The sequence below is a fragment of the Danio rerio genome, chromosome 8 (assembly GCF_052040795.2).
Source record: "Danio rerio strain M-AB ecotype USA chromosome 8, GRCz13ab, whole genome shotgun sequence".
Taxonomy (NCBI): domain Eukaryota; kingdom Metazoa; phylum Chordata; class Actinopteri; order Cypriniformes; family Danionidae; genus Danio; species Danio rerio.
In genome coordinates, this window is record NC_141028.1 from 24,310,001 (window position 1) to 24,335,907 (window position 25,907).

General features: G+C 33.9%; 4 protein-coding genes across 7 annotated transcripts in view; 3 read left to right on the plus strand and 1 right to left on the minus strand.

The window, feature by feature from the left end:
• The window catches only part of lrrc47 (leucine rich repeat containing 47), an 11,503-nt gene extending 11,428 nt beyond the window's left edge, over positions 1-75 (plus strand). The window contains exon 8 of the mRNA XM_087263343.1: positions 1-75. This exon is cut by the window's left edge and continues 598 nt beyond it. The gene's annotated coding sequence lies outside the window, so the exon portion shown is untranslated.
• A 3,518-nt stretch (positions 76-3,593) lies between these two features.
• Positions 3,594-5,358, minus strand: smim1 (small integral membrane protein 1). 2 transcript variants are annotated; one of them, NM_001163726.2, is given in 4 exon segments: positions 3,594-4,223; positions 4,341-4,462; positions 4,563-4,594; positions 5,312-5,358. In NM_001163726.2, coding segments are annotated over 2 exon segments (219 nt in total). In that variant the 5' UTR covers positions 4,433-4,462; positions 4,563-4,594; positions 5,312-5,358; the 3' UTR covers positions 3,594-4,096.
• Positions 5,359-7,451: 2,093 nt separating this feature from the next.
• On the plus strand, positions 7,452-10,565 carry mad2l2 (mitotic arrest deficient 2 like 2). Its single transcript, NM_001017595.2, is given in 8 exon segments — positions 7,452-7,773; positions 7,854-7,972; positions 8,247-8,318; positions 8,420-8,520; positions 8,608-8,702; positions 8,779-8,852; positions 9,886-9,978; positions 10,232-10,565. Coding segments are annotated over 8 exon segments (636 nt in total). The 5' UTR covers positions 7,452-7,733; the 3' UTR covers positions 10,274-10,565.
• A 5,145-nt stretch (positions 10,566-15,710) lies between these two features.
• The window catches only part of zgc:153631, a 98,944-nt gene continuing 88,747 nt past the window's right edge, over positions 15,711-25,907 (plus strand). Inside the window, 7 exon segments of one of the 3 annotated variants that reach the window (NM_001430990.1) lie at positions 15,714-15,755; positions 17,740-17,932; positions 19,701-19,826; positions 19,970-20,122; positions 23,630-23,711; positions 23,824-24,087; positions 24,181-24,419. In NM_001430990.1, the coding sequence (NP_001417919.1) occupies positions 19,763-19,826; positions 19,970-20,122; positions 23,630-23,711; positions 23,824-24,028 (504 nt within the window). In that variant the 5' untranslated portion in view covers positions 15,714-15,755; positions 17,740-17,932; positions 19,701-19,762 and the 3' untranslated portion in view covers positions 24,029-24,087; positions 24,181-24,419. 3 annotated transcript variants of the gene reach the window in all.

Sequence of the window (25,907 nt, forward strand, 5' to 3'; positions counted from 1 at the left end):
TTATACTTTTAATATTATTTAATAATAATTATTTACTTTGTCCATGTCACTGAAATAAATGTAACATCTTTCATACACTTCCCTTGTTTTACTGAAGTTTCTAATTGGGTGAGCTATAGAATTATTTACTCATCATGCTACAGTATATCAAGTTTATATAAATATGCAAGGTGTTTGACTGCTAGTACATAAGAACATCTAATTTCTCTGAATTCAAAACATCTACAGGGGTCAAAGATAAAAAGGGTTTTCCGTCACTAAAACAAAAGTGTAATACACTTGAATTAGTTTATATACATTAAAGTGTTTCCTGTTTAATTAAAATTAATTTGACTTGGATGACTTAATCAAACAAGTAATCTTACAGTTTCACCTACTAAAACGTCATTCGATTTCACCATTATACCCAAAAATCTTGTCAAATGCTTTTTAGAACAAAACTCATTCTATTTTTTTTTTATAATTTATATATCAGTACAGACCAAAAAGCATAAATTAGTTTGTCATTTTATACATTATTACTCTCACAGAATTTGACCCAGTGGTCAGCAATACGTGTTTATTCATTTAAAAATGATAAACTTCTGCACGATCACTTTAAATATTTTAATAATTAGGGGTCAGAACTTGTTGTTTAATACATTTCTTTTACACTTAATAGAAAAGAAACATTATTTCACACATATTTTGACCTTTTTATTTTCACAAATGTGACCCTGGACAACAAAACCATTCATAGGAATACAATTATAAAAACTGAAACCTACATCACATGACTAGATAAGCTTTCTGCTGATGTATGGTTTGGTATGATATTACCATATTTGGCTAAGATACAACTGGTTTAAAAGATTTAAATATTGAGAAATTCACCTTTAACATTGTCTGAAAGTTCTTAGCAGTGCATATTACTAATCACAAATTAAGTTTTGATATAATTATGGAAGGAAATGTGCAAAATGTTTTCAGAGAACATGGTCTTTCTTTACTTAATTTTCTAGTGATTTTTGACATTGCATTTTGACTATTTCCAAAAATAAACCTGTGCCACATCCAGGGCAGAGTCACAAACATTATTTAAAACATCAAAGTAGACACATTACTTGCTTGTAATGTATTTTCTGCATATATAAAATTCTCTGTTAAGGCAATTTGATGCAAATACTAAAATGGCACATCATTGACTATCAATAGTAGAAGTTATTAGTCTCATAATTCTACCACAGTTACTATTTTTAAAATGTACATTCACCAATAATTGAATGAACTCTTAGGATTAGATTTGATCCAGTGTTTGTTTGTGCCTGTGGAGCACATGAATGCTTCGGGTTTGGTTACAGATCAGATGTCTGGCTGACTCAGGAAATGTAAAGAGGAGGAGAGAACGTCTGTAAGAGATAGAAGCACGACTCTGTCTCTTAGGACAGTCCATCATGCCACATCACACCGACAGCAGACTGTTTTACTAAAAATACTTATATATTTTCAAAAATGACCCAGAAGAATGACATTTGGGACCGCAGGATGAGATGGAGAAGCGGATCTAGCAAAACTTCTTATAGCATCCCAGAAAACTTCAATAGGCTTGAAACGTTGAAGACCAACTCATCGATTTGCTTGGAGTTGTTTGGAATGAATGGATCCTACAGTTCATCAACAGAGAAACTACTCGGCAATGAAATCAATCAAAACTGCACTCCTCAGAAGATTTTAATGTCGAAGGGAAACAATGGCAGGGCTTTGGCCAAGAGTAACTCGCTTCCTCCTATTTACAGCCCAAGATTATCCACCGTCTCAATGTCTAGTGCAAAAACCTGCACGCCAAGCCATGGAGATGGATGTCAGGAGAAGAAAGCCAATATCTTGTCCACCAGTGTAAGGATGGACAAGGCATTGTTCAGCAGACAAAAGCATGGACGTCAGCGGACAGCAGCCGCCCAGAGGATCTGCAACAGACTGGCTGTCTGTAATGACACGGTTCAGATTCAACACCAAAACCTAAGACAGGACAGTTTGAAGACTTATGATCCATCAGCAGGACCTCTGGCTTTAGAGTCTAATAACATCTGTGCCAATGATAGGAATGAACTGAAGGACTCAGCGAGTGTTTGTAAGAGCAGATCAGAGCCGTCACTGTCCGATTCAGCTATTGAAATGGAAAACGATAAAAATGAAATGATGGACATTGTGGAGGACGAGTATTATACTAACCAAAGGATCACGGCATGGATTGTGAAAGTAAATGCAAGCTTGTTTTCACCATCGAAGGATGAGATTGAGCAAACACTAGAAGAGCAGGATGTGGATACTATTAAAATAATCTATGACCAGGACTGATGTAGGATGTAATGTTAATTATTAATAGTGTAAAATGATGTTCATGTCATTATCGTTAGTTAAATGAGTTAGGTGTCATTTTTGCTATCAAAATGTCTTAGTATAGCATTCAAAATTTGGAGACATTTCTGCTTGTATATGCCTTATGTTTATCCAGGCAACTTGATCAATAAATGCATTATTGTAAACCTATTGTAACACTAAGATTGTGAATCTTATTACTATTTTGAATGTTTTTTTATATATATATATATAATATAATTAATTTATTCTTGCAGTGGCAAAGCTGAACATTCAGCAGAAATCCTTCCATTTCACTTGATTATTTATAAATTGACATGTTGAAAACAGTTGTGCTGCTTAATATTTCCTAATCGTTAAAACTTTGATGCATTGGATTCTGTGAATATTAAAGGACTAATATAAAGGCTGCCCAAAAATGAAAATTACGTAATTTATTCTTCCTAATATAGTTTAAAAACCTTATTATGAGTTTTTCTCTTCTGTTGAACACAAAACTAGATTAAAAATGCTGGTTAGTGGCACCCATCGACTTCCTTAGTATGAAAAAAAATCTATTATAGGTGTCAGCGGGTGCTTCAACTCCATTCAAATTGTTGTATTAACAAGTAAAGGTTGAGTAAATTATGTTAGAATATTCATTTTTGGATGAAATATCCCTTTAAGTTCACTGTAAAAATGCTAGGTTCCACACAATTCCTTCATGTTTTCCCAACACAAATCAATTAACTTAATGTTTTTTACAAATGTAAATTGATTAAACATAAAACAATTAATTTTCCCCACTAAAAACTTAAGAATTGTGTTGTTTAAACTTATTTTAAATAAGTAGCTTGAACAAGCAGCAAAGGTAATTTTTTTGAGTGTTAAAGCATTTATTTAAAATAGAAATGCTTTTTAACCCTAAAAACACGTTTCTCCTACTTTTGATCAATTACTAATTCATCCATGCAAAATAAAATGATTTGATTTTATCGAAAAACTTACTGACCCCAAACAATTGAATGTAAGTGTAAATTAATGTTGATTTTTATTTTATGAATGCCTGTTTAATGTTAAAGCATTAACTAAAGCTTGAGCTTTAGAGTTTTATTTATTATTATTATTTAATTATTGATATTTATTCATGATTATAATTATTCATATATTATTTTGCTTTATTGCTATAATAAAAAAAATATATAGACTAATGTGATAGCTATAATACACTTCGATATGAGATTGTCTTTCAAAATAGAGATTGGATCTTTTAAATTGAAAGATTTCATTAAAAGAATAGCACTCAAAAATTGCAATTACGTCACCATTTTCTCACTCTTGTCTTATTCCAAACCAAATCAGTTTTGAAATAAAAAGAAGATATTTTGAAGAATGATGAAAACCGGTAACCATTGACATTCACAGTAGGAAAAACGAATACTGTGGAAGTCAATGGTTACCAACATATTTTAACACTCATTTGTGTTGAACAGAACAAAGAAACTAAAACTGGTTTGAAACAAGTCAAGAATGAAAGAACAAGTCATAAATGATGACAGTGCATTAATTTTGAGTCTTAACATGTTTTTTCTTATTAAAAATGAGAAATTAGTCATTTTTTAAAGTTAAGTGATTCTGTGTAGCACATTTAAACAAAATAAAAGCTAAATATTAGTATAGTTTAAAAAATCTAATTCACTTTGCAAATAACAACCAGTTTTCTTTCCAATATCTCATTATTTATCAGTACAGAGAGTTCTTATCCACATTGGTGAACGTAGAACCCTGTGATGTATCCAGCAATGTAAATGACAACCATCACTGTCAACGATGCTGCTATTTTGAACATGATGACCAGCCGTCCAGTGAACACTCTGTTGTAGATTCTGTATAGGGTACAGATGTGATTGACACAATATGTTGACTCCAATCACAACCTGAGTAACAGAACTGTTTATTTTTTAGTCATCTTGAATTTAAATCCATATAGAGGAGACTCTTACCCAAGCAGTCTGGAGCGTGATTGTGGTTCTTGTAAGGTAATGTTATCTTCACTCCAGCGGTTATATTGAACACTGGCCCCGTTGGACTCCATTTCCAGCTCTCTGCTGCCCCTAAAAGTCAACTACAAAGAAAAGACATACAGAAGAGGAGCTATTAGCAATCTAATACAGCAATAATAATGTCTGCTATAGTTTTAAGTTATATGTTCATGGCTTTATTACCAGACAGTCATTTATTTCTGGTGATGAATTGGCTGAAAAGTGAATCATTCAAAGAGTTAATGAATAAAACAAAGCAGTTAATATCAGTGACTGAAGTCCATTTTAAGTTTAGTAACAGGTATATGTTTAGTTTGTGTTCATATTTCATGCTTCACTCCTTAATATATTTGATAGTTTGTTTGCATTAAAAAACAATATACTGTTGCTTTATACCATTTTGAAGGATATAAACAATAACAATGGCCCCAACGTATTTCCTGTTTTACATTTTTAATTTCTATAGCTTCTGAGAATGCAAAAAACATATTGATAAACTTAACATTATGATTAAAGTTATGATTGAATTTTGTCTAGTTAATGTTAGTTTGAAAACAAGCAGAAAATGTTCATGCACTAATAACATAATCACGTTGAAATGGTCTACACAGTTCAGTCACCAAATCCATGTCAGACCTTCAGAATAAAACTGAAAAAGTTAAAGCTGCAATACTAAATCTGCTTCAAAAACTAAATATAAATTCAAAGTTTAAGCTCAAAATGAAAGTAGTAGCCAACATAAAGCTACTTTTAGCTACTTTTCCCAGACAGCATAAAGTTTTATCTAGTTGTCTCAGGAAATTGCTGAAAACATAAACTGCATTTGTTATTACTGACACAAGTTACTTTTGGATTGATTGTCTGTTATAATATGATTTCCTGGCTTAAACTTTAAATTGGTGAGTGTAGTAAAGTATAATCTGAATACTCACAGGTTGTCAGGACATCAGCTCTGCAGTCAGTCAGATCCTTAGACTTTGACTTTGCTTATGTGTGTCATTCTTTAAAAGCGGAGGGTCTGTGAGATCATTAAGCTAAACCTTTGATCACTGCCAGACATAAATAAATCCCTGAACTACATCCTGCAGCTGAGGGGGTACTCCAGTTATTCCTGGAGTGTTGTTGAGAGCCACTTATAGATTAAAGTTTGCAGATGCTTCAATACTTTAAATTAGATTGCCCTTTTTAATATATATATATATATATATATATATATATATATATATATATATATATATATATATATATATATATATATATATATATATATATATATATATATATATATATATATATATATAACGATTATTGTATTGATTGTATTGATTACGTATTTTATGTAAAACATTGCAGTACAACTAGTTTTATTTTCTTTTGTATGGCAACCACCTCTACTGCAAGTGAATTTATACCAAGAGCTAACAACTTGTAACACAGTATACTGGGTAAACTTTTGTAGTTTTATAGTTTTATACTGCAACTATTTACTTGTATATTTATTAAGTGAAGTTATCACAGATAGTTTACTATTTGTACACTATCTTAGAGCACAGGTGTCAAACTCTGTTTAGTTCCAACCATAATTAAACACACTTAATCAAACTAACTGAGTCCTTCAGGTTTGTTTTAAACCTACAGGTAAGTGTGTTGGAGCAGGGTTAAACTAACTGTGCAGGGCGGCGGCCCTCCAGGAACTGAGTTTGACACCCCTGTATTAGTTAACTATATGTTCTTATTTAGGTATTTACTTTACACTTATTAAATATACCTTTATCTGTCGTTTTGATCTATTTTAATTCTAGTTTCTATATCCAGTTTCAATCATTTTCTTCACTCTGACAAGCAATTTCTTTCACTCTCACTCACAAATTGTTGTTATAACATAAACCTAAACATGTTGGTTTAGCTGCAATACATAGGCAATTAGGTAAAAGAGTTTTAATGATTAATTGAAAGAGTAAACACAACTACTAGTCAAGTGTATTTAGAATATGTACTATGAACAATATGATTTATTTAGATTATCTGTCATTTAAAGTCTTTATACCCAGGTAGCAAAGAATTCTGCCCCAAATTTGGCATAAATCTGGCACAGCAGGCATTCATCCGGCACTGGCATACAGCATGTGGGCCAAACATAGGCCTGGCTTGGCAGAGGTGGCACTGTTTTTAAGGCGGCACACAATATTTGGGCCAGATGTTAAAAATTGTTATGTGGGCCATGAAAGGTTGGCTTATCTTGTACCACTTTTAGAATACATTTATTTTAAAATAAAGAAAAAAATTCGGCCAATCAGGTTGCTTTAAGATAAAGCACACCTATAGCACGCCTAAAGCACAATAATTCCTGGGTTTATCAGTTTCATTGCAGTCGTGACACATCAACAAATCTGGCCCAGTTTAGGCTCAGTTATGGGTTATTAACTTGGCTGAGACTTGGCCCAGATATGGTCCATGTTTGGTCCTTGTCTGTAATCCAGACTTGGTCCAGTCATGTATCGTAAATCACTGCGGCATGGGGGCCATCAAAAGCTGATTGTGTGGGCCAGAGCTGGGCCAGAGACACTTTGCTATATGGGTAGTTTTCCTTTTTTGTAATTTATGCTCTTCTCATATTTCTACATAAAAGAGTATAAACAGAATGTGCATTTTTACATTTTCTTTCAAATGCTTTTTTATAGAGGTTACGAGTCAACTAATTTAGTGTAGTACATACTTTTCTAATAGGGACACTTTGCAATAATTATACAAGCATAATGCTTTTGTCTAATGATAGTCCTTGTTTCTTGCAGAATATGAAAGTAACTTTATGTTTTCAAAACTCAAAGAAGGTATTATCAAATTAGGCTGGATCTGGAATATCGTCAGTTATTTTGGGATAAGATTATTCTCCGATTGATGAAGTGGAAGAAGTCATTTTATTTTTGAACAACGCTCCAAAATAGTAGGGAGAAGTATGCTTCTTTCACGCTGGTCTGTAACTCGGCATAAAGGAAGAAGAAGAAGCAGTTGTTGTTTTTGTATTCATCCATTTCAGTAGGTGGCAGTAGATGCCAGAAAGCCCTTCTTGCTACATATCTTTTCAACTACAGAATACAGAAGAATATTGTAAACATCTTACAAAGATCACACATTTTTTGCACACTGGATTGTTTATTACATGTAGGCTTGTGTACTGTTTATTTGCGGATTTAAGACTTTTTTCCAACAAGTGTATTGCAATAATATATTCCCGAAAGACGTTTAATATTCATTATTGAATACGAAACTCTCCTGACGAATTCTGGAGCAACCATGCACCATCACTAATGTTTTCAATGCGAGGTTGTTGCACTTAATTTGGGGTATTTCAGTATGGCAACTCTGACGAGGCAAGATCTTAATTTTGGCCAAGGTAAATTGCAGTTATTTTTAATTATGATTATGCCAAACAACGCTTTTCTGAATATTCTGGTTGGGTTTTATCATTTGCAGTTGTTGCCGACATTCTCTGTGAGTTTTTGGAAGTGGCCATTCACCTCATTCTGTACGTCAGAGACATTTATCCATCTGGGATCTTTCAGAAAAGGCAGAAATACAATGTACCTGTGCAGGTAATGTTTTAACATTGATAATTGATGCATACATTTTCTCCCTATGACAAATGACTATGATTTTACTACAAATAAAACAAACAACATAATGGTATTGCTAGTTCAACCATGGCTTTGCTTCACTAACCACAGTTTAACAGTTTTCTGTATTAAAACCTTGATGAAGGGTTACATATTCTCCATGGAGTAAAAAAGGGAAACCAAGCCCCAAAAGTGTTGAGCTCAAAGGTAGTGTCGAATTGAAGTAATGATTTGAGCTCTTATATTTCTACAGATGTCATGCCATCCTCAGTTAAATCAGTACATTCAAGACACACTCCACTGTGTCAAGCCACTGATAGAGAAGGTGAGGCTTTTATTTTACATATGTCTGTACTTAATAAAGAACACTTTTTGACAGAATAAACAATATAATTCTAATATTTATTTTCCAATACTACTGTGCAGAATGAGGCTGAGAAGGTTGTAGTGGTGATCATGAATAAAGAGCACCATCCAGTGGAGAGGTTTGTGTTTGAGATCTCACAGCCTCCGCTGCTGGCCATCAGGTGAGTGACAGGGGATTCAGAGATTTTGCATCGAGGTTAAAGGTGTGTATCTTCCTCATGTGAGTGTGTTGGGTTTTGCTGTGTCAGCTCAGAGACTCTGCTGTCTCATGTGGAGCAGCTGCTGAGAGCGATGATCTTGAAGATCAGTGTGTGTGATGCTGTTCTGGACAGCAATCCTCCAGGTAGGAGTTGAGTCTTGATGATGACCTCATGTTTATTAAATAAATTTGAGATTTACATTTTAAGTTGTCTTTGCAGGGTGCACATTCACAGTGCTGGTTCACACTAGGGAAGCTGCCACAAGAAACATGGAGAAAGTCCAGGTCATCAAGGTGTGATAAAACATTTGTACGCTTTTAAACTCTTTAATTCTCTTTCTTTCTCTCCTGTCTTCAATTCTTTTTGTCTTTGATATCCTAGTGAGTCTTCTGGAGAGCCTAAAAACACTTTGTCAAAAAGATACCATATAAAAGTCTTGTGTGCTTTTTCTCTTCTCTTAATGTACGACAAGTCTAAAATTTCATTTCTCATATTAAAGTTTCATTTTTCACCTCAAAAGTCTAGTTCAACAAAAATATTTTGATTTCTCACCCTTAGGTCATTTCTAAATAGTTTGAAATACTTTCTTTTATTGAACATCAAAGTATTTTATTGAACATCATTAATCCAAATGAGACAATATATGATTGTGTTTACATGAGTTGCTTTTTTATGCCCCTTAATTATGTCGTTCTACATGTTAGCACATAATTTGTTTAACGTCATTGCGTCACCAAGCTATCCACGTTTCCTCTGGATTTTCATGTGTTTTGTTTTTTTAATTTTTGTTGACTTTAATTAATTGCAGTTTGGCACTTTTACTTTCATTCAGGAACATTTCATGCATGCCCCCCATGAAAGGCATGATATTTAATGCGAGTATGAACTTCTGGAAGAGTGTTGTTTAAATGGAATTTTATATCGCACACAGTATGGAAAAAAAAATTCTGCATTTGGTGATTCAGGTGTCTGTAGACGTTTACGGACTCACTAGGTGCAGAGAATAGTGTCAAACAGCTATGTGTGTGTATAGACTATACTGTCAAAAAATTTGGCGAAAATCCTACACGATGATAATAGTTTGATTGCAGTGTTTAAATGTCTGTACTGCACTTCAATAATGTTAATATTGGCATACTCCACATGTCTTAATTTCATTTCTGTTTAGTTTGATTATGACCTTAATCAGATTAAATTAATCAAAAATTGCTGTTTACATTGGTAGACTCTTGATCAGAGTACTGTCTTAATCGTATTAAAATCATATTATTGGTATCCATGTAAATGTACTCCTTGTCGTTTGTTTATTTTATGTACATTTGACAGGATTTTCCATGGATTGTAGCAGATGAGCAGGAAGTTCACATGGAGGAAGCTAAACTCATTCCTCTAAAAACAATGACTTCTGATATTCTAAAGGTAAGAAAACTACAGAGAATCAGATTTCATTGTTTCCACTTAAGCATAAAATGATTAAGAACTTCATGATAGAGAACTTGATCAGCAGGTTTGACACTTATTTGTGCTGTGAAAGTTCATATCTTTTTTTGGTTGTTGTTTTTCACTGACCACAAGACCACCACAGCCAAATGAAATGAAAACATTTTCTTGTAACATGTAAGAGTTTTGGAATATTATTAAAATCAACTTTTTTTTTTTTGTCTGTGAACAGATGCAACTCTATGTTGAAGAAAAAACACAGAAGTCATCGTGATGGTCTTGTTTATTTATGTTGTTCTTGTTGTTTATCACATGCCTGGAGGTACAGAAGGTGTGAAACAGGAAACAGGAACTGTTTTTTTGGTTTTGGTTTTGTTTTTACAACAGCCGTATGCTCTATTTGAAAGGTGAAATACTTTGTTCTAGACTGTTTCTTGTTAGGTAGGATAAAAGTTTATTTCTAAATTTTGTGCCTCTGCTTCATTTAATCAGTTTCTGCTTTGGATCTGCCATTGTGTTGAAATTGCTGTTTTATTTTTAAATACAGCTTTGTGATCTTACACTTACTCTGCTAAGCTGTCATGTCTCTATATACTTGTTTACAAAGTATTTACAAATGTGGTGAATTTATTTATTTTATATAATAATTAATGTAATGTAATGTAAGAAGCTCTGATCATTCAGTCGAATACTGAAAGCTAGCTCAGTTTTAACAATTTACAAAAACGTCTTATAAAAAGGTGTAGGGACAGATATGTCAAATAATTATGAAGTGGAAAATGGCATGCCTCAAGGGAGTGTGATAAGTCCATTACTGTTTATTATAATGATCAATGATGTGTTTGGAAAGGTACCAGAAGATATATGTAGGTCTCTATTCACCTATGATGGAGCATTGAAGAGAGGAAATAATATGGAACATATAATTAAGAAATTACTGAAAGCAACTAATAAAGTGGCAGAATGGGGATGTGTTTGGGGGTTTAAGTGTTCCATTGAAAAAAGGAGAAGAATTCCAGAGGAGCTTAAGATACAGATGTACGGAAAAAATGTAGAGGGTTGGAAAGTTTAAATTTCTAGGAATTAAACTTGACTCATCTTTAACATTTGTAGGCCATATTCAATGTTCAAAAAATGGAGGAAAAATGTAAAAAGGCTATTAATGTAATGAGATGTTTGAGAGGAAGAGATTGGGGTGCAAGCTCACTATCGCTGTACAGAATTACGGTAGTACAGTGGTTCTCAAAGTGGGGGTCGGGACCCTCAGAGAGGGCGTGGGACAATGAAGTTTATTTATTTATGTTTATATTATTTATATTTTTATTATTAGTAGCTTATACTGTAGTTAATAGTTCTATTGGATTGTGACCCCTGGGGTAATTACATTATATTAAAGACAGCAATAGTGTCAGATGCAGCAGATTGATTTTATAACACCAGGTTAAACTTTCTGGCCATTTACAGCACTGACATACATTTAAAAAATTAAATGAAGAATAGACTTGGGTCTATTGGTGGGTGTGCGCCATTGCAGGCAAGATTTCTGTATTTATAACCACCTCAGAGGATGTTGGGGGTCGCAAGTCACTGGCATTATCATTTTGGGGGTCAGGTTGAAAAGTTTGGCGACCCCTGGTGGGTCAGCAGCAAAGTCAAACCTATAAAAATTAGAATTCAGGCTCAAGCACTGAGAATATGTTGTGGAGCTTTTTAAACAACACCAGTGTCAGCTATTCAAGTGGAAATGGGAGTATTGCCACTGGAATTAAGAAGGAAGCAGTTAATGGCTAATTATTGGGTAGGTTTATTAGGGTATACAAATTTACATGTCACTAAATCAGTATTACAGGAGAGTTGGGAAAATTGCAAAAGCTAAAAAAAGAATTTTATGTGGAAACATGGTGGCAAAATAATTGAGAGTGTTTGATTAGAGCAGGGGTTCCCAAACTTTTCAGCCCGCGACCCCCAAAATGACAATGCCAGTGACTCGTGACCCCCAATATTCTCTGAGGTGTTGGTTATAAATACAGAAACCTTGTATGCAATGGCGCGCACAAACACACCAATAGACCCAAGTCTATTCTTTGTTTTTTTTTATATATGTCAGTGCTGTAAATGGGCTAGAAAGTTTAACCTGGTGTTACAAAATCTGCTGCATCTGACAGTATTGCTGTGTCTTTAGTATAATGTAATTACCCGAGAAGTTGCAATCCAATAGAACTAGTAACTATAAGCTACTATAGTAACTATATAGTTTATAGTAACTATAAACGACTATTTTTTTCTCTTCAGTAGGTTATTGATAAAATACAGTTAGTCTTAAGGTTTAATAAAAATTAATTGATTTTTGAAAATCACCAGGCGACCCCCCCCCTTCATTGCCCCGCGACCCCTCGGGGGGTCCCGACCCCCACTTTGAGAACCTCTGGATTAGAGAATAAGTTCTACTGTCATATATCCAGAAATTGTTCCATATGTGCCCAGAGGTAGACTGGTTTGTGTTAGAGGAAAAGAATGAGGCAAGGTATAGCATCAATCTGAAAAGAATATTTAACCAAAGGGTTGAAGAAAAATACAAAGAGATACTTACAGATATTTACAGATAGAGCAAAGAACCCAGAAACTGGAGTGTCAGGATTAGTCATGTGGGAGTTTACACAGTGGAGATGCTAGCTATGTTAGTAGCATTAAGATGGGTAGAAATGACAGGGCGGGACAAAGTCTGGGTATGTTCAGACTCCGCATCAGCTATTGCAAGTCTAAGGTCATTTTCTTCAAAAAGTCGACAATATATTTTGTTTGTACTACTCCAGTGTACAACAAAAATAACAAGTCGGGATAAGAAGGTGAAGTTTGGGTTTCACGTCATGAAGAGATTATTGGAAATGAAATGGCTGATAGATTAGCAAATAGGGCGTTAACAAAAGAAAATGTAGAAATGCAAAGAAGGGTGAGTAGAGCACAAGTGAAAAGTCTACTATGGCTAAGAATGAATCAAAAGTGGCAAGAGAAGTGGGACAGAGAAAAGAAAGGAAGGCATTTGTATCAAATTCAACCGGTTTTTAAACACAAAAGAGTCAGTAGTGGTAACCGGAGAGAAGGAATAGTGATAACTTGATTAAGACTGGGTCATCGTTTATTAAATAAAACACTTAAATTGATAGGGAAGCATAAAACTGGACTGTGTGAGGACTGTAGTGAAAAGGAGTCAGTAGAACATGTGATTCTAAAATGCAGGTATGAAACACAGAGGGAGGAAATGAGAAATGATCTAAGGGAGATAGGGATTCAGGAAATAACATTAAAAGGTTTACTGAGTGCAAAGGACAGGGTACAGACCAGAATTCTTATGAAGTTCTTGAAGGAAACTGGTGTTTACGATAGGATATAACATATATAAATAAATAATTTTAATTATAATAGAAGGTAAAAGGAAGAGAGTCAAATATGAATAAGCATTAGGAGTATAGTAGAAGTAAAAGTAGTAGTAATAATATTGTGGTGGTTATTATTATGATTATTATTATTACATAGGAGTAGGGGTAAGGGGTGTGTTTGTAAGTATGTATGTGTGTGTGTATGTGTATGGGGCATTTATTAAAGCGATTCCTGAAAATGACCAGGTTTTATGGCATAAATCAATGTGGTGTAAAATATTACACTAACAAACAATTATTTCAGTGTTTGATTTGTTAAAATGTTTCAGGATGTTAATGTAACATTCTGGGACAATTTTCTAGCAATGTTTTCTGGCTAAATTAAAAACTTTAAAGTAAAAGTTTTAAAATAAAATGTATAATATATAACGCAATTTGTAGCATATTTTTGTGCTATGTAGGTCTACTGTACATATTACTATTATCTATCTGAAAGGGCTACCAAAGACAATAACAGTAACACAATAAGACTTTAACAATTGTTAATAAGTTCTGTAATAATTACAAATAAGTTTTTTGGAAATCAAAATATCAGTTATTCTGTATAGAATTTACAATATGAGTTCTTTTTGGTTAAAGCAAAAATAATTAGTTTGTGATATGTATTTTCCCCAGATAGATATTACAATTTAAAAAGGGGGTCTCTGCCAACACTAATACAATGCACCAAGTTCTGCAGATATTTTCATGTTTTTTGCTTGAGAAATGAAAAATCTCCCCAACAAGAATGTAAATTATTTATTTGATGTTATTTTCTACGTAAAAACAATTATTAGTAATGCATTTATTATTTTTTTACCATTTTTCTCTGCATTGTTTACAGCTTGATGACTTGTAGGACCTCAAGAAAAAGTTTGTTGTAAGAAAATTACTCAGAATACTGTAATTTATTGTATGTGAAGAAATTTATTGCATATGAAGATAATATTCATTCACTCAACTCAATATGAAAGAGTGATAAATCCTTAGAAAAACAAACAATAAACGTCTAAAATTATTGAAATAACTAAACAAAATCTATTCACAATTCCAATTAATAAAATACAACAGAATTAATGCATTAAATCAAAATCTAGTATGCTTAATATTTTATATAACAATGTATTCAATCAAATTGTTTAAGTTATAATTTTTAAGCAGCTGAATTCAGGTTAGTCGACCTTTCAAACAGCAGGTGGCACTGTCTGAGAAATGAATGCATGTGCAATATGCATGTGCAATAAAAACTTTCATGCTAATATATAGAATGTACTGTATAGCTACTGTACATGAACAAAATTAGTGGACCCTTTGAAATTGTGAGCTTCTCTATGCATTTATAGATATATGATAGTTAAATTGTTTAAGAACATAATTGCATTATATTCAATGTAATTGAATGCAATGCCATTTTAAAATTTAAAATGAAATCAATTCAATTTTTAGATCTTTTAAGATTTGTTTAGATTTATTTCAAAATAAATTTAAGAAAGTCAAGTTTGGAGGAATAATGCAGTGTGGTTGTTGTGTAGACTTGGCTGACAACTCAGACCACGCTAGTGTATTGTCTAATCTATGTGAAAATATATATCTTTAAAAAAAAAATTGCACAACATATTTGTATTTTTTGTGGGTGTGCAGAGTTAAATTCTCTTTTGGACAATTATATACATTCTAACGTTGATGCAAAGTGCACTATTTAATTATTCGAAAATATGAAATTATTAAAAAATAAGAGGATTAGAACAGGTTAGAAAAATATCTTTCCTGGAAAAGCTAAAGACAGACAAAAAAGTAAAAGACAATTAGCCAACATAAGAAAGTGAGATGTAGAACATGTAGCTAGCTTGCACATAAGCTAAAAGTGAGTCAAACTAACACATTGCTGTTTTATTACATCAATTTGTCTACGTATTGACATTGACCTTAAACTAATTAAAATTGTTTAATTTTCATGTTTGCTAATGTTTTAAACACGTATTTAACATACCACTTTATCGTGTCGCGCTTGATTTGGTGCTATGATAAAGTTCTTCTAAAAGCCTATAATAACACTATAATGTTACTGCCTTCCCCTACTTGACGCATCAGGAACCCTGGGTGTAAAACTGCCCAGGCCGTAAAACTGCTTTGGGCGAAGCGTAGATTTTGGCGTAGATCGATCAGCCTGGATCCAAGGCTGCACTCTCCCCCTCCTCATTTTATACAGTCTGAGCATGCAGTTGAGGGCTCTGGTCCGCACTCCGGACCTGAAGGTGGCGGTAAGGCACCAAAGCGCTGCCAACCTTACAATAAGAAGAAGAGTTTGAATTTCGACCGCGGAAGACGTATCTTATCTGTGTAAGTTACTTGATTTAATTTAATTTAAGTAACGTTTGTATAAATGACTGGAATCAAAATGTATATACACAAAATGTACCAATATACAGCTCGCTAAAGGTTAAATAAATCTCATGGTCTGATTGAAATTGTAAATCTTATCTGTTTGATCAAAACCGCATTCATTCTTCCGTCCTGATTTAACTAATTTTTCAACCACTTACTGAAAACATCAAAACACTGCGCCCCACTAACCACCAGCCAACACTGCACGTAACCGCACGTGTAGGTTATTATATTTGTAGACAGTGAAGATTTAAATTGATTTCAAACGAAACCGTTTTCGTTTAAAAATTATTTGATTTTTTACTTAAATTATGTCTGTCTGTCCGGGGTTTTCCCGGCGCAAAAAAGGTGGTGGAGTGTCTTGATTTAAATTGTTAAAGAATTATATCTTTATTGTTTATAAATATTTTGATTTTTATTTAAATGACTTTTCTCTATCTATCCATCAATATATATATTTGTATAGATTTTATTTATTATTGTTTGTTTATTATATTTTGACCCCGATTTTATTCATTTAATTCAAGTAGAAAAAAAAATCATACACAAAACAATTCTTTAAACAAAACACATTTCAACATGGTCGAAATGGAGCGGGAATCGGATGAAGCACAACTATCATTTTCCCCAACCCATTTTCACACAAAACAATTGTTTATTCAACTGATTTCTTCTTTTACTTATACGTACTATATGTTTGATTCCATTTGTACAATTACTTTTTATAACATACACCTAAAAATTACACAGCATTGCAAACAGCCATTAATTGAAATTCCATCATACCTTACTTATTTTATTCTCTTTCAATCACCTCTATTCATCATTATATTTCTTTAATAATATATATTTATGCAACTTTTTAAATTGATTAATATCCTGACATTGTTTGAGAATCTGTTCCAGACTGTTTTATAATTTCACACCACATACAGACATACACAATTTTTTTCAGATTCAGATTTCTCTAAGATTATATCCCCCTTGTCTTTCTTCAAAAAACTTTTGTATGCATTTCGGAAGTAATTTGTTCCTAGCTTTAAACATAAATTGTGTTGTTTTAAATTGAACCAAATCACTGAACTTGAGTATCTTCAATTTAAAAAAAATAAAGGATTTGTGTGCTCTAAATATCCCACATTTTGTATCAGTTTCACGACTTTTTTCTGCATTGTATATAGGGATCGCAAGTTAGATTTATATGTATTCCCTCAAATTTCAACACAATAACTTAAATATGGCAACACTAATGTGTGTTATATTACATTGATTTATTGTCCAGGATAAGTCTTGCTCCATATGCTATTGCTACAGTTTTTACAATTTTTTTTGATATCACAATATTTATTTGCTGTTTCCAACTAGTTTTATGATCCAATACAACACCAAGAAACTTAATTGTGTATACTCTTTCTATAACTTCATTTTCAATTATTAAATTTACATTATGAGTATATGATTACTTTTTAAGTAACCCTGATGTCCATGTAAAAGTCAAACAGGATTTTTCAAAAAAAAAGTTTTAGATGCAGAGAATGCTGAAGAGCTCAGCTGAACTTATTGCAACATTTCGGAACTATGCAATGAAGTCTAGCTTTGCTGTTTAGCACATGGACTAGTCAGACCTCTTTAACATCATAAGTTCATCACCAAGAGCATCAACAAGCATCGAAGTAGTCATTTTTAGTAATGCCATGACTCTATTTCTCTTCTGTTTTTGTTTTTGACAGTGCGTGAACAAATAAGAGAAGGGGATTAATACTTTTAAAATTACAAAAAGGACTAAGATAACAACCAATTTACATTTAAAATCTTTACATCCATGTTAATAATAATAAGTTTACTTGTTCATCTTTGGATAGCTGTTAAATGTGTTAAACAGTTATTTAAACGGTTTGTGTTTCTATTCTGAAAGCTATTTGACATGTTTCTTTTCCAGGTATTTAAAGGGAAAAGAAGATGAGAAAATGATGTCCACTTGACCAGTGATATTATGTACACATACTATACTTTCATTCATCTATCAACAGTACTACATCTCCTTTTCACCATAAACATTGAATTTAGTAGAGCAAGTTGTAATAATGCAGAATATGAAATTAATGGAGAGTGTTGCCCAATGTGTGATCCAGGTAAGTCAAGCTGTCTCATTATCTTCTCTACTAATGAGCATTTTAACTGTAGGAAAAATTTTTGACCATGTGATTACCGACCCACCTTCAAATGTGACAATGCATTTTTCTGTGTTCCACATGTGATTGCACATTTGAAGCTTATATGGGTCTTTTTAAAAAATAAAAAAAGTTTTAAGAAAGAAACTATATACGTTTACTAAGTACGTGTATGTGGGGCTATTTCATAGTCATAATAATAAATAACAATGAATGATGTGCAATTCCCCCTTATTGATGGGCAGGCAATGTTGTTGATATCGATATATCTAATTATATAGCCTACTTCTGTCATTTAAAAATCTCCATGTGCATTTCATTTTTCATCATATGACCTTTTTAAGCTAACGAATTGATAGATCTAGTATAGTTTTAATATCCACATATTTACTTATCCAACATTCTGTAATTTAGTGATTCCAGTCATGTTTGAGGATGCTTCTTGAATCTATACACAATCAATAACATGACGAAGCTTCCTGAAACACTTACAGTCAATAATTTTAGGCCAGTTTCCCTTATATAAAGCAAGACTCGCAAAAAATGTAACACAAGTACTAAAAACCACCAGTGGAATGGTGTGTGTGTGTGTGTGTGTGTGTGTGTGTGTGTGTGTGTGTGTGTGTGTGTGTGTGTGTGTGTGTGTGTGTGTGTGTGTGTGTGTGTGTGTGTGTGTGTGTGTGTGTGTGTGTGTGTGTGTGTGTGTGTGTGTGTGTGTGTGTGTGTGTGTGTGTGTGTGTGTGTGTGTGTGTGTGTGTGTGTGTGTGTGTGTGTGTGTGTGTGTGTGTATCTATAATGACAAATTGTGTTTTGAGTGTGTTAGATATAACCTTTACTATATATATATACTGTACAGCATAATGCACTGTATTATGAGCTGGGTATTTATGCAGATATTCTGATTCAGTTTAGTTATATTCAGATTTCAAAAAAATCTGATACGTTGTAACACTGGCATTTACAAGACTAGCAGAGTTTTATAAATTCATGTTTGTTTAGACTAAAAACAGTCATGAAGTCAATACTGAAATTATTAAAAACAAGATTTCAACTAACTAGAAAATCTACACTAACATTCAAAGTTTTAGAATGTATATTTTTTTTTAAAGATGTCTCCTCTGCTTACCAGCATTGCATTATTATTATTATTTTTTGCATTAGTTTATTGAAAAAAATGTGTACTTTTCAAATATAATATTCATGCCTTGAAAAAGATTTTAAAAATTTTAAAATTACTATCAATTATGAAAACAGTAAATACTCTTTGATTTATAGGAAAAGACAGAATCTGAAATAAAATGATTTGTAGCATTTCTCATTATTCAAATTGTTCTAAATCAAAAACAGGAATCTTGAAATTATTAAAAAATATTTTTGCAATATTATAGTTTTCATTAAATAATTGCAGTCTTGGCAAAAATAAGACATTTCAAAATATTCTAAAGATTCTGAATTGGTAGCGTGTATTTTGCTTTTCTCTTACAACTTTTTAAATTTTTTTTTATTATTTTTATTATTTATTCCAAAGTTTTAATGGCAAGGAATTTCTTGCACCATTTTAAAATCCCATGTACTGAACATTTACAAGATATAAGGATAACAAAAGATAAGAAATACAAAAAAATGCATACAATAAATACAACATGCGTAATTACACCGATACATGTACAAGGTGTTGCACAGAACATAAGTAATGAATGTTTTAGAAATATTATTTATGTTTTTTTAGGAAAGCGAGTTAAAACCCACTGTGATGAGGAGACAAGCACAACATGTTATTCATGCCCTGCGATGACATACACCAATGTTCCAAATGGATTCACTGAATGTCTGCCATGCTCTGTCTGTGATCCCAGTGAGTAAAAATTAGTTTTTTTTCTCTTAGTAAGTCATGGTGCTTCCATGTCAGCCACTGCTTTTCATATATTGTTACTGTTTTGTTTATTTATTTATTTTTAAAACTTACAGTTGATTAATTTGTTTCCTTTCTTGTCAAAGATAACGGGCTAAGAGAAAAGCAGGCCTGCACATCAACATCAGATACATTGTGTGGACCTCTGACACATTATTACTGTGTAGACCAGCTTTTCAACTGTAAAAAAGCCATAAAACATTCAACCTGCTCACCTGGACAATACATCAACCAAACAGGTCAGTCTTTTATCATGATTAAAGAGCAATACAGAATTTGTATTTATTTTTTTTAATCACAGCAAATTCTAAATACAAACACACTTTCATTCAAAGGTATAGTTCACCCTAAAATAACAGTTCATACAGTTTACTCTCCCTCAGGTGGGTCCAAACCTTAAACAGAAAAGATACTTTGTAAAGCGCTGAAACCTGTAACCATTGACTGTCGCAGTAGGAAAAAAATACTATTGAAGTCACAGATTTTCAGCATTATTTCAAATATCTTCTTTTGTGTTCAACAGTTGAAAGAAACTTATAAAGGTTTGAGACAAATAAGCTTTTCTGTTTGCAAAACTAGAATTTAAAGTGTTAAAGAGTTTTTTGTATGCAGTTAAAGTAAATAAATATTGAATTGGGGTTCTAGTTTCAAAGAAGCTTTAAGTCCGTCCATTGATCATGTTTTCTTGAGGATTGACAGCATGATTGTCAAGCTACTTTAAATTACTTGTCATGGTTTTCTTTTTATTTTGCAGGTTTAATATTTTGACATATTGCATCAATTGTATTTATACAGTTGTGTATAGATATTTTTAGTCATTCAATTTTATATTCTTTAAATGATAAAAACTGCTAGGATGATCAAATAGATTAAGCACAATTTTGCATGATGCAGGTGCAATAGAGAGAAAAAAATTGTTTGGCCCAATCCCAATTCTTTTTTTTATAGCACTAAACCTTCACCTTGGCCCTTGAAATGGTGTGAAGGTGTAGGGATGAAAATGTTTCCCTAAGAAATGAGGCACCACTACACACACACATCATCATATATCATCACTCGCTCACCTTTATACAAGATTGTCTTGTAAAACATACAATTGGTAGAGATGAGAAATAATAAACTGTACTGTGTATTTACACAGTGCTCATATTCTATAACCATAGGAAAACAACATTAACGTTTTCCCAGACGAGCTGTAAATCTGCCTATTCGTTCATTTTTCCTGTTTAGTTCCTGATTTATCAGGGGTCGCCACAGCAGAATGAACCGCCAACTACTCTGGCATATGTTTTACGCAGTGAATGCCTATCCAGCCACAATCCAGTACTGGGTTAAATCTACCAATATTAGATGATATTTTGTTATTTGCATGTCAGAATTTAACTATTAATAGGAAGATTTTGAAGGATTTTCTTTTTTGTCTTTGAAGATCATGACTGTAAAACATGAACACCATAATGAATGTTTGAATGTAAGGGCAATCCAAAAGAAAATCCGGACACCCCCTCCCTTTCACATGAACATGCAAACTGGATGTTGAAGGGCCAAAGGTATTGGGATGGGGCCTATTTATGGCTGTTTTCTTTATTAACAAATTGGCAGAACTCTCTCTCCAGGATTGTTGCTAATTAACAACTGTGTTATCTCCAAAAGAAAGTCTGTTGATTTACAATTGAATTAATATGTTGAATGTATAACACCACACAGACTTTGCTGCCATTTTTGCCAAAATTGTATTTTTAGAAAATGGGCGGTAGAATATTTTGTTTCGCTGTTATTGGTCGTGTTTTCGACTGGTCATTGGGGCTAGTTTTGTTGCTAAAACCTGGAAGCCCTGATTGACTGTCTTCTGAAAACAAGACTGGGCATAAGTTTTTACCTCGGATCCTCATGTTATACAGTGTTTGTTTGTTAATAACATCAAAAGAAACATGACAAAGTACTGAATTCGGAAGTCGTGTTACTTAAAGAGCCCATATTATGGGTTTTTGAAAATTCCCCTCCATGTAGTGTGTAACACAGCTCTAAGTGAAGTGAAGTATCCAGCTAAGGCTTAAATCTGTAAGAATACAGTGTTTAAAACGGTTGATTCATCTATAAAAGAGTCGACTCATAGTGCTTCAAACGAGTCGCCTTGATACCGACTCATTAGGTGTTTCGCCATGACGTACGAACGAAACCAAGTTATTCACGTGCACGCGCAAACCCGGGAGATTTCAAACCTGAGGCCCCGCCCTCTGACGCAGAAACCCAGACACACACACACACCCACAAACACACGCACACCCACAAACACACGCACACAAACATGCCGGTCGATTGAAGTCACACTGCAGATGGACATTATATTGAGTCTCTACCCAAAGATGAAACATCAGCATTATAACCAAGCAGTTGGAAACTTCTGGAAGCTACATGCTACAAAGAATACTTCATCTGAGTTTGTTAAAGGAAGGATCAGTAAAGAGTAACTGATGGACGTCAGGATGGGTTTCTTCCATTTCTCAAGTGTAAGTACGTGCGGTTAAAGTTGTTGCCTCGTTTACTCTAGCTTGCAAATGTATTTAGTTGTGATTTGTTACTTGTAACCGCGTGTACTGTATCAGGTTAACTGGATATTTTATCTTATCGCGTGCAAAGTCACGTTAAAAACGCGACGCGTGCTGTTTGTTTATGGAGCTCCGTGCTAGAGTTCTGCTCCCGCGATTTATTCGGAAATTTATTCCCGCGCCGCAGAAATCTGGCACGGGGACAGCCGCGGGAATAAATTTCCGAATAAATCGCGGGAGCGGTCGGTAACGGGTTTAATTTGGGACGGGAGCGGGCTGTCTAGCAATATCACGGATATTGCTATGCGAATTAGAAAGAGAGAGTCTGCGTGGTGCTTGTGTGTGTGTGTTATTGCGCACGCGCGCGTATGAGAGAGAGAGAGAGAGAGAGCGAACGAACGAACGAGCTTTGTGTGCTTTGTGCTGTGTGTGTGTGTTTATACAGACAGCTTGGCTGTCTGGACTGTATACTGGGTGATTTTTGGTTGTGTTCTCCGCTCTAGCGGGACCGGGCGCGGCGGGCAGAAAACGGAGCGGGTTCTCAGGCTAAAACCTGGCGGGTGCGGGCTGAAGCGGGAGCGTTGTCATCCTGAGGTGTGTGTGTGTTTTTGTGTGTGTGTGGTATGGCGAGTACACGACTGTCTCCTTCGTTCGGTTATCCGTGGCACTATCCACTCGCCATAGTGTGGCAGCTAAAATCCACGTCTACACTATCGAGCGTGTATGAACTGTGATTACTTTTTAAATTGCTGATTAGCTATTGGCCATTTCCCTCTCTGACTGAAGGCAGTCGACCAATCGCGACAGACTGTCATCGGTCCAATCAGCGCAGATTAGCTCCGCGCTAAGGAGGGGTTTGGGAACAAATGAATCACTGGACGATTCATACAGGAGTCGCTGGGATAATTAGCTAAAAATAAATGCAGATTATAAGACCATGAAAGTGTTTTTTGACCTTGCATGCATATTAGACTGTTGTTGGAGACCCTTACAACCAGGATATGACCCTATTTCATGTATAATATGGGCTCTTTAAAGTCACTTATTTAAAACATTGATATTTAGGAAGTTGGATGATTTTGTTCTTTTGAAAGTGAAATGTCAGCCAGAATTGTGTTAGAAGTTTCACATCATTTGTGGATATATGAAACCAATTGTTTAGTTAGTTGTTAACTCTAGTTTCTTGTTTTTCTGCAGGAACAGAATTTAGTGATACAGTGTGTTATAACTGTCCTGCTGGATCACATTCAGATGGCACATTCTGCAAGTTGCACACAGTGTAAATTAATATTTCATAACATGATTTTTAAACATGTTCTTGCATTAGATTCTGTAGGTTTTTTTATAGACACAAATTCAACTCAAAGTTTATTATCATCTTTCTCCAACAGTTGTGAATCTCTTGGCAAAATAACCATTAAGATGGGAACCGAGACATCTGATGCTGAATGCAGCAGTGGCACATCTAATCTACTCATTGTGGTTCTTTCTGTGTGTGTAGTTATGTTTTTTCTTATTGCTCTTAGTATTTTTTTGATTGTAATGAAAAAAAAATATCTAGCAGTGTCACAGAGAGAAGTTACTCATCACAGTTAGTTTTCCATACTGTTCATTCTAATCATATTTCATTCATTGTTCACTGTAAATTCATTCATTTTCTTTCGGCTTAGTCCCTTTATTCATCAGGGGTCACCACAGCGTAATGAACCGCCAACTTATTCAGCATAGGTTTTACACAGTGGATGCCCTTCCAACCGCACCCAAGTACTTGGAAACAATTTAGCTCATCCAATTCATCTATAGTGCATGTCTTTGGACTGTGGGGGAAATCAGTGCACTCTGAGGAAACCCATGCCAACACGGGGAGAACATGCAAACTCCACACAGAAATGCCTCTGACCCAGCCGGAACTCAAACCAGAGATATTGATGAACGTCTAGGCATATAAACTTATTTTCCCTCTCAGTTTCTTAGTAAAAGTGTGAGTTTTCACCCTGTTTTACTGTTATCTTTCCATTTTTGTTTTTTGGTCTCTGTTTCCTTTTTTTCCATGTCCCCCTGCAATTCTGACTACAAAGCTAATATTTAAGACTGTTTTTTAAAATATATAAAAATTTTGTATATATAGATAGCTTGGCCCGTAAACTCATTTTAGTGTACAATATCTGTTTTTGTTTCCAAACCATTATTTAGATGTAGTAAGCTTACTTATGATTGCTTCATTACTTTTATTTGGGATAATTTAAATTTACTATGTCAGACTCACTTACCTAACAATTTCTCTGACAAGCTATATATCTCCCTAAAAATCTCAAAAAAGATCAAATTATTGTTAAAGGTCAATATAACCAATGCAACTTAAGTTATGTTGGTGGATGTAGAAATGTACGTCTTAAGTCCACTAACTTATTTGGCTATTTTAACTGAATAGCCCATTTGGGCTGAGTTTACCCTATAACATAATAGTCTCTGAGTGAGTATATCTTTAACCTTAAACTTTCATTTGATCTTGACCAGCAGATACTAACATGTAGTCACTTCATTTATACCCATACAGAAAATTTATACATGGTGATGCATCCAAATTAGATTTGACATGCAAGCTCATTTTAACATATATATTCAGAATTTACAAATTTAAAAAGCCATATGCAACGAATATTTCAAAATATTACAAATAAAATGGTCAGTTATTTTCCCAGAGATGGGTTGCGGCTGGAAGGGCATCAGCTGTGTAAGAACATGCTGTATCAGTTGGCGGTTCATTCCACTGTGGCGACCCTGTATAAATATAGGGACTAAGCTGAAAAGAAAATGAATGAATGGTCTGTTATGTATTGTTCAACCTTTGGATTGACAAAAATGTACGTTTCTGTGTGTAAACATATAAATGTAATCTATTTTAACATGTACATATTTGTAATGCCAATGATTGAAAAAAACTATACGAAAGTGCATTTGTTTTGCATGTATGACATTTTTATAGGTGAAATTCAAATATGAACTTAGGTTTACATGCAATTTGCATATTACCTTCAGATTTGTATATGGATATGTTATTATAAGATCGAGCAGACCCCTTACCCTATGACTTTGACATGTCCCTGTAAAAAAGTGCCTGCCGTCACTTAACGTGCATGTGTCTTCCGAATTGTCGTGATTAGCGTTGCAGCTTTCTTATGTGCCGTGAATGAGCTCTTTTCCCAGAGCTACTGGCAACCCTGCTTATGTTGTAAACGTGAACATGAAAGCAGAAGTAGATTTGGAAGTGCTGTGCCTGCTGTGATTTTGTAAATGAAAAATTGGTGAAATCAAACTACATCAGCTTGTAAGTAGTTTTTTGTTTTTCATTTGTATGAGTCAGTCAAATTCGATTTTCCATTTTAGCTATGACAAATGTAAAGCCAAAGTACATGCGTTCTCTGTCGAAATAAAGCTAAACAATACAAAAGACGAAACGTCACAGACATTTAAT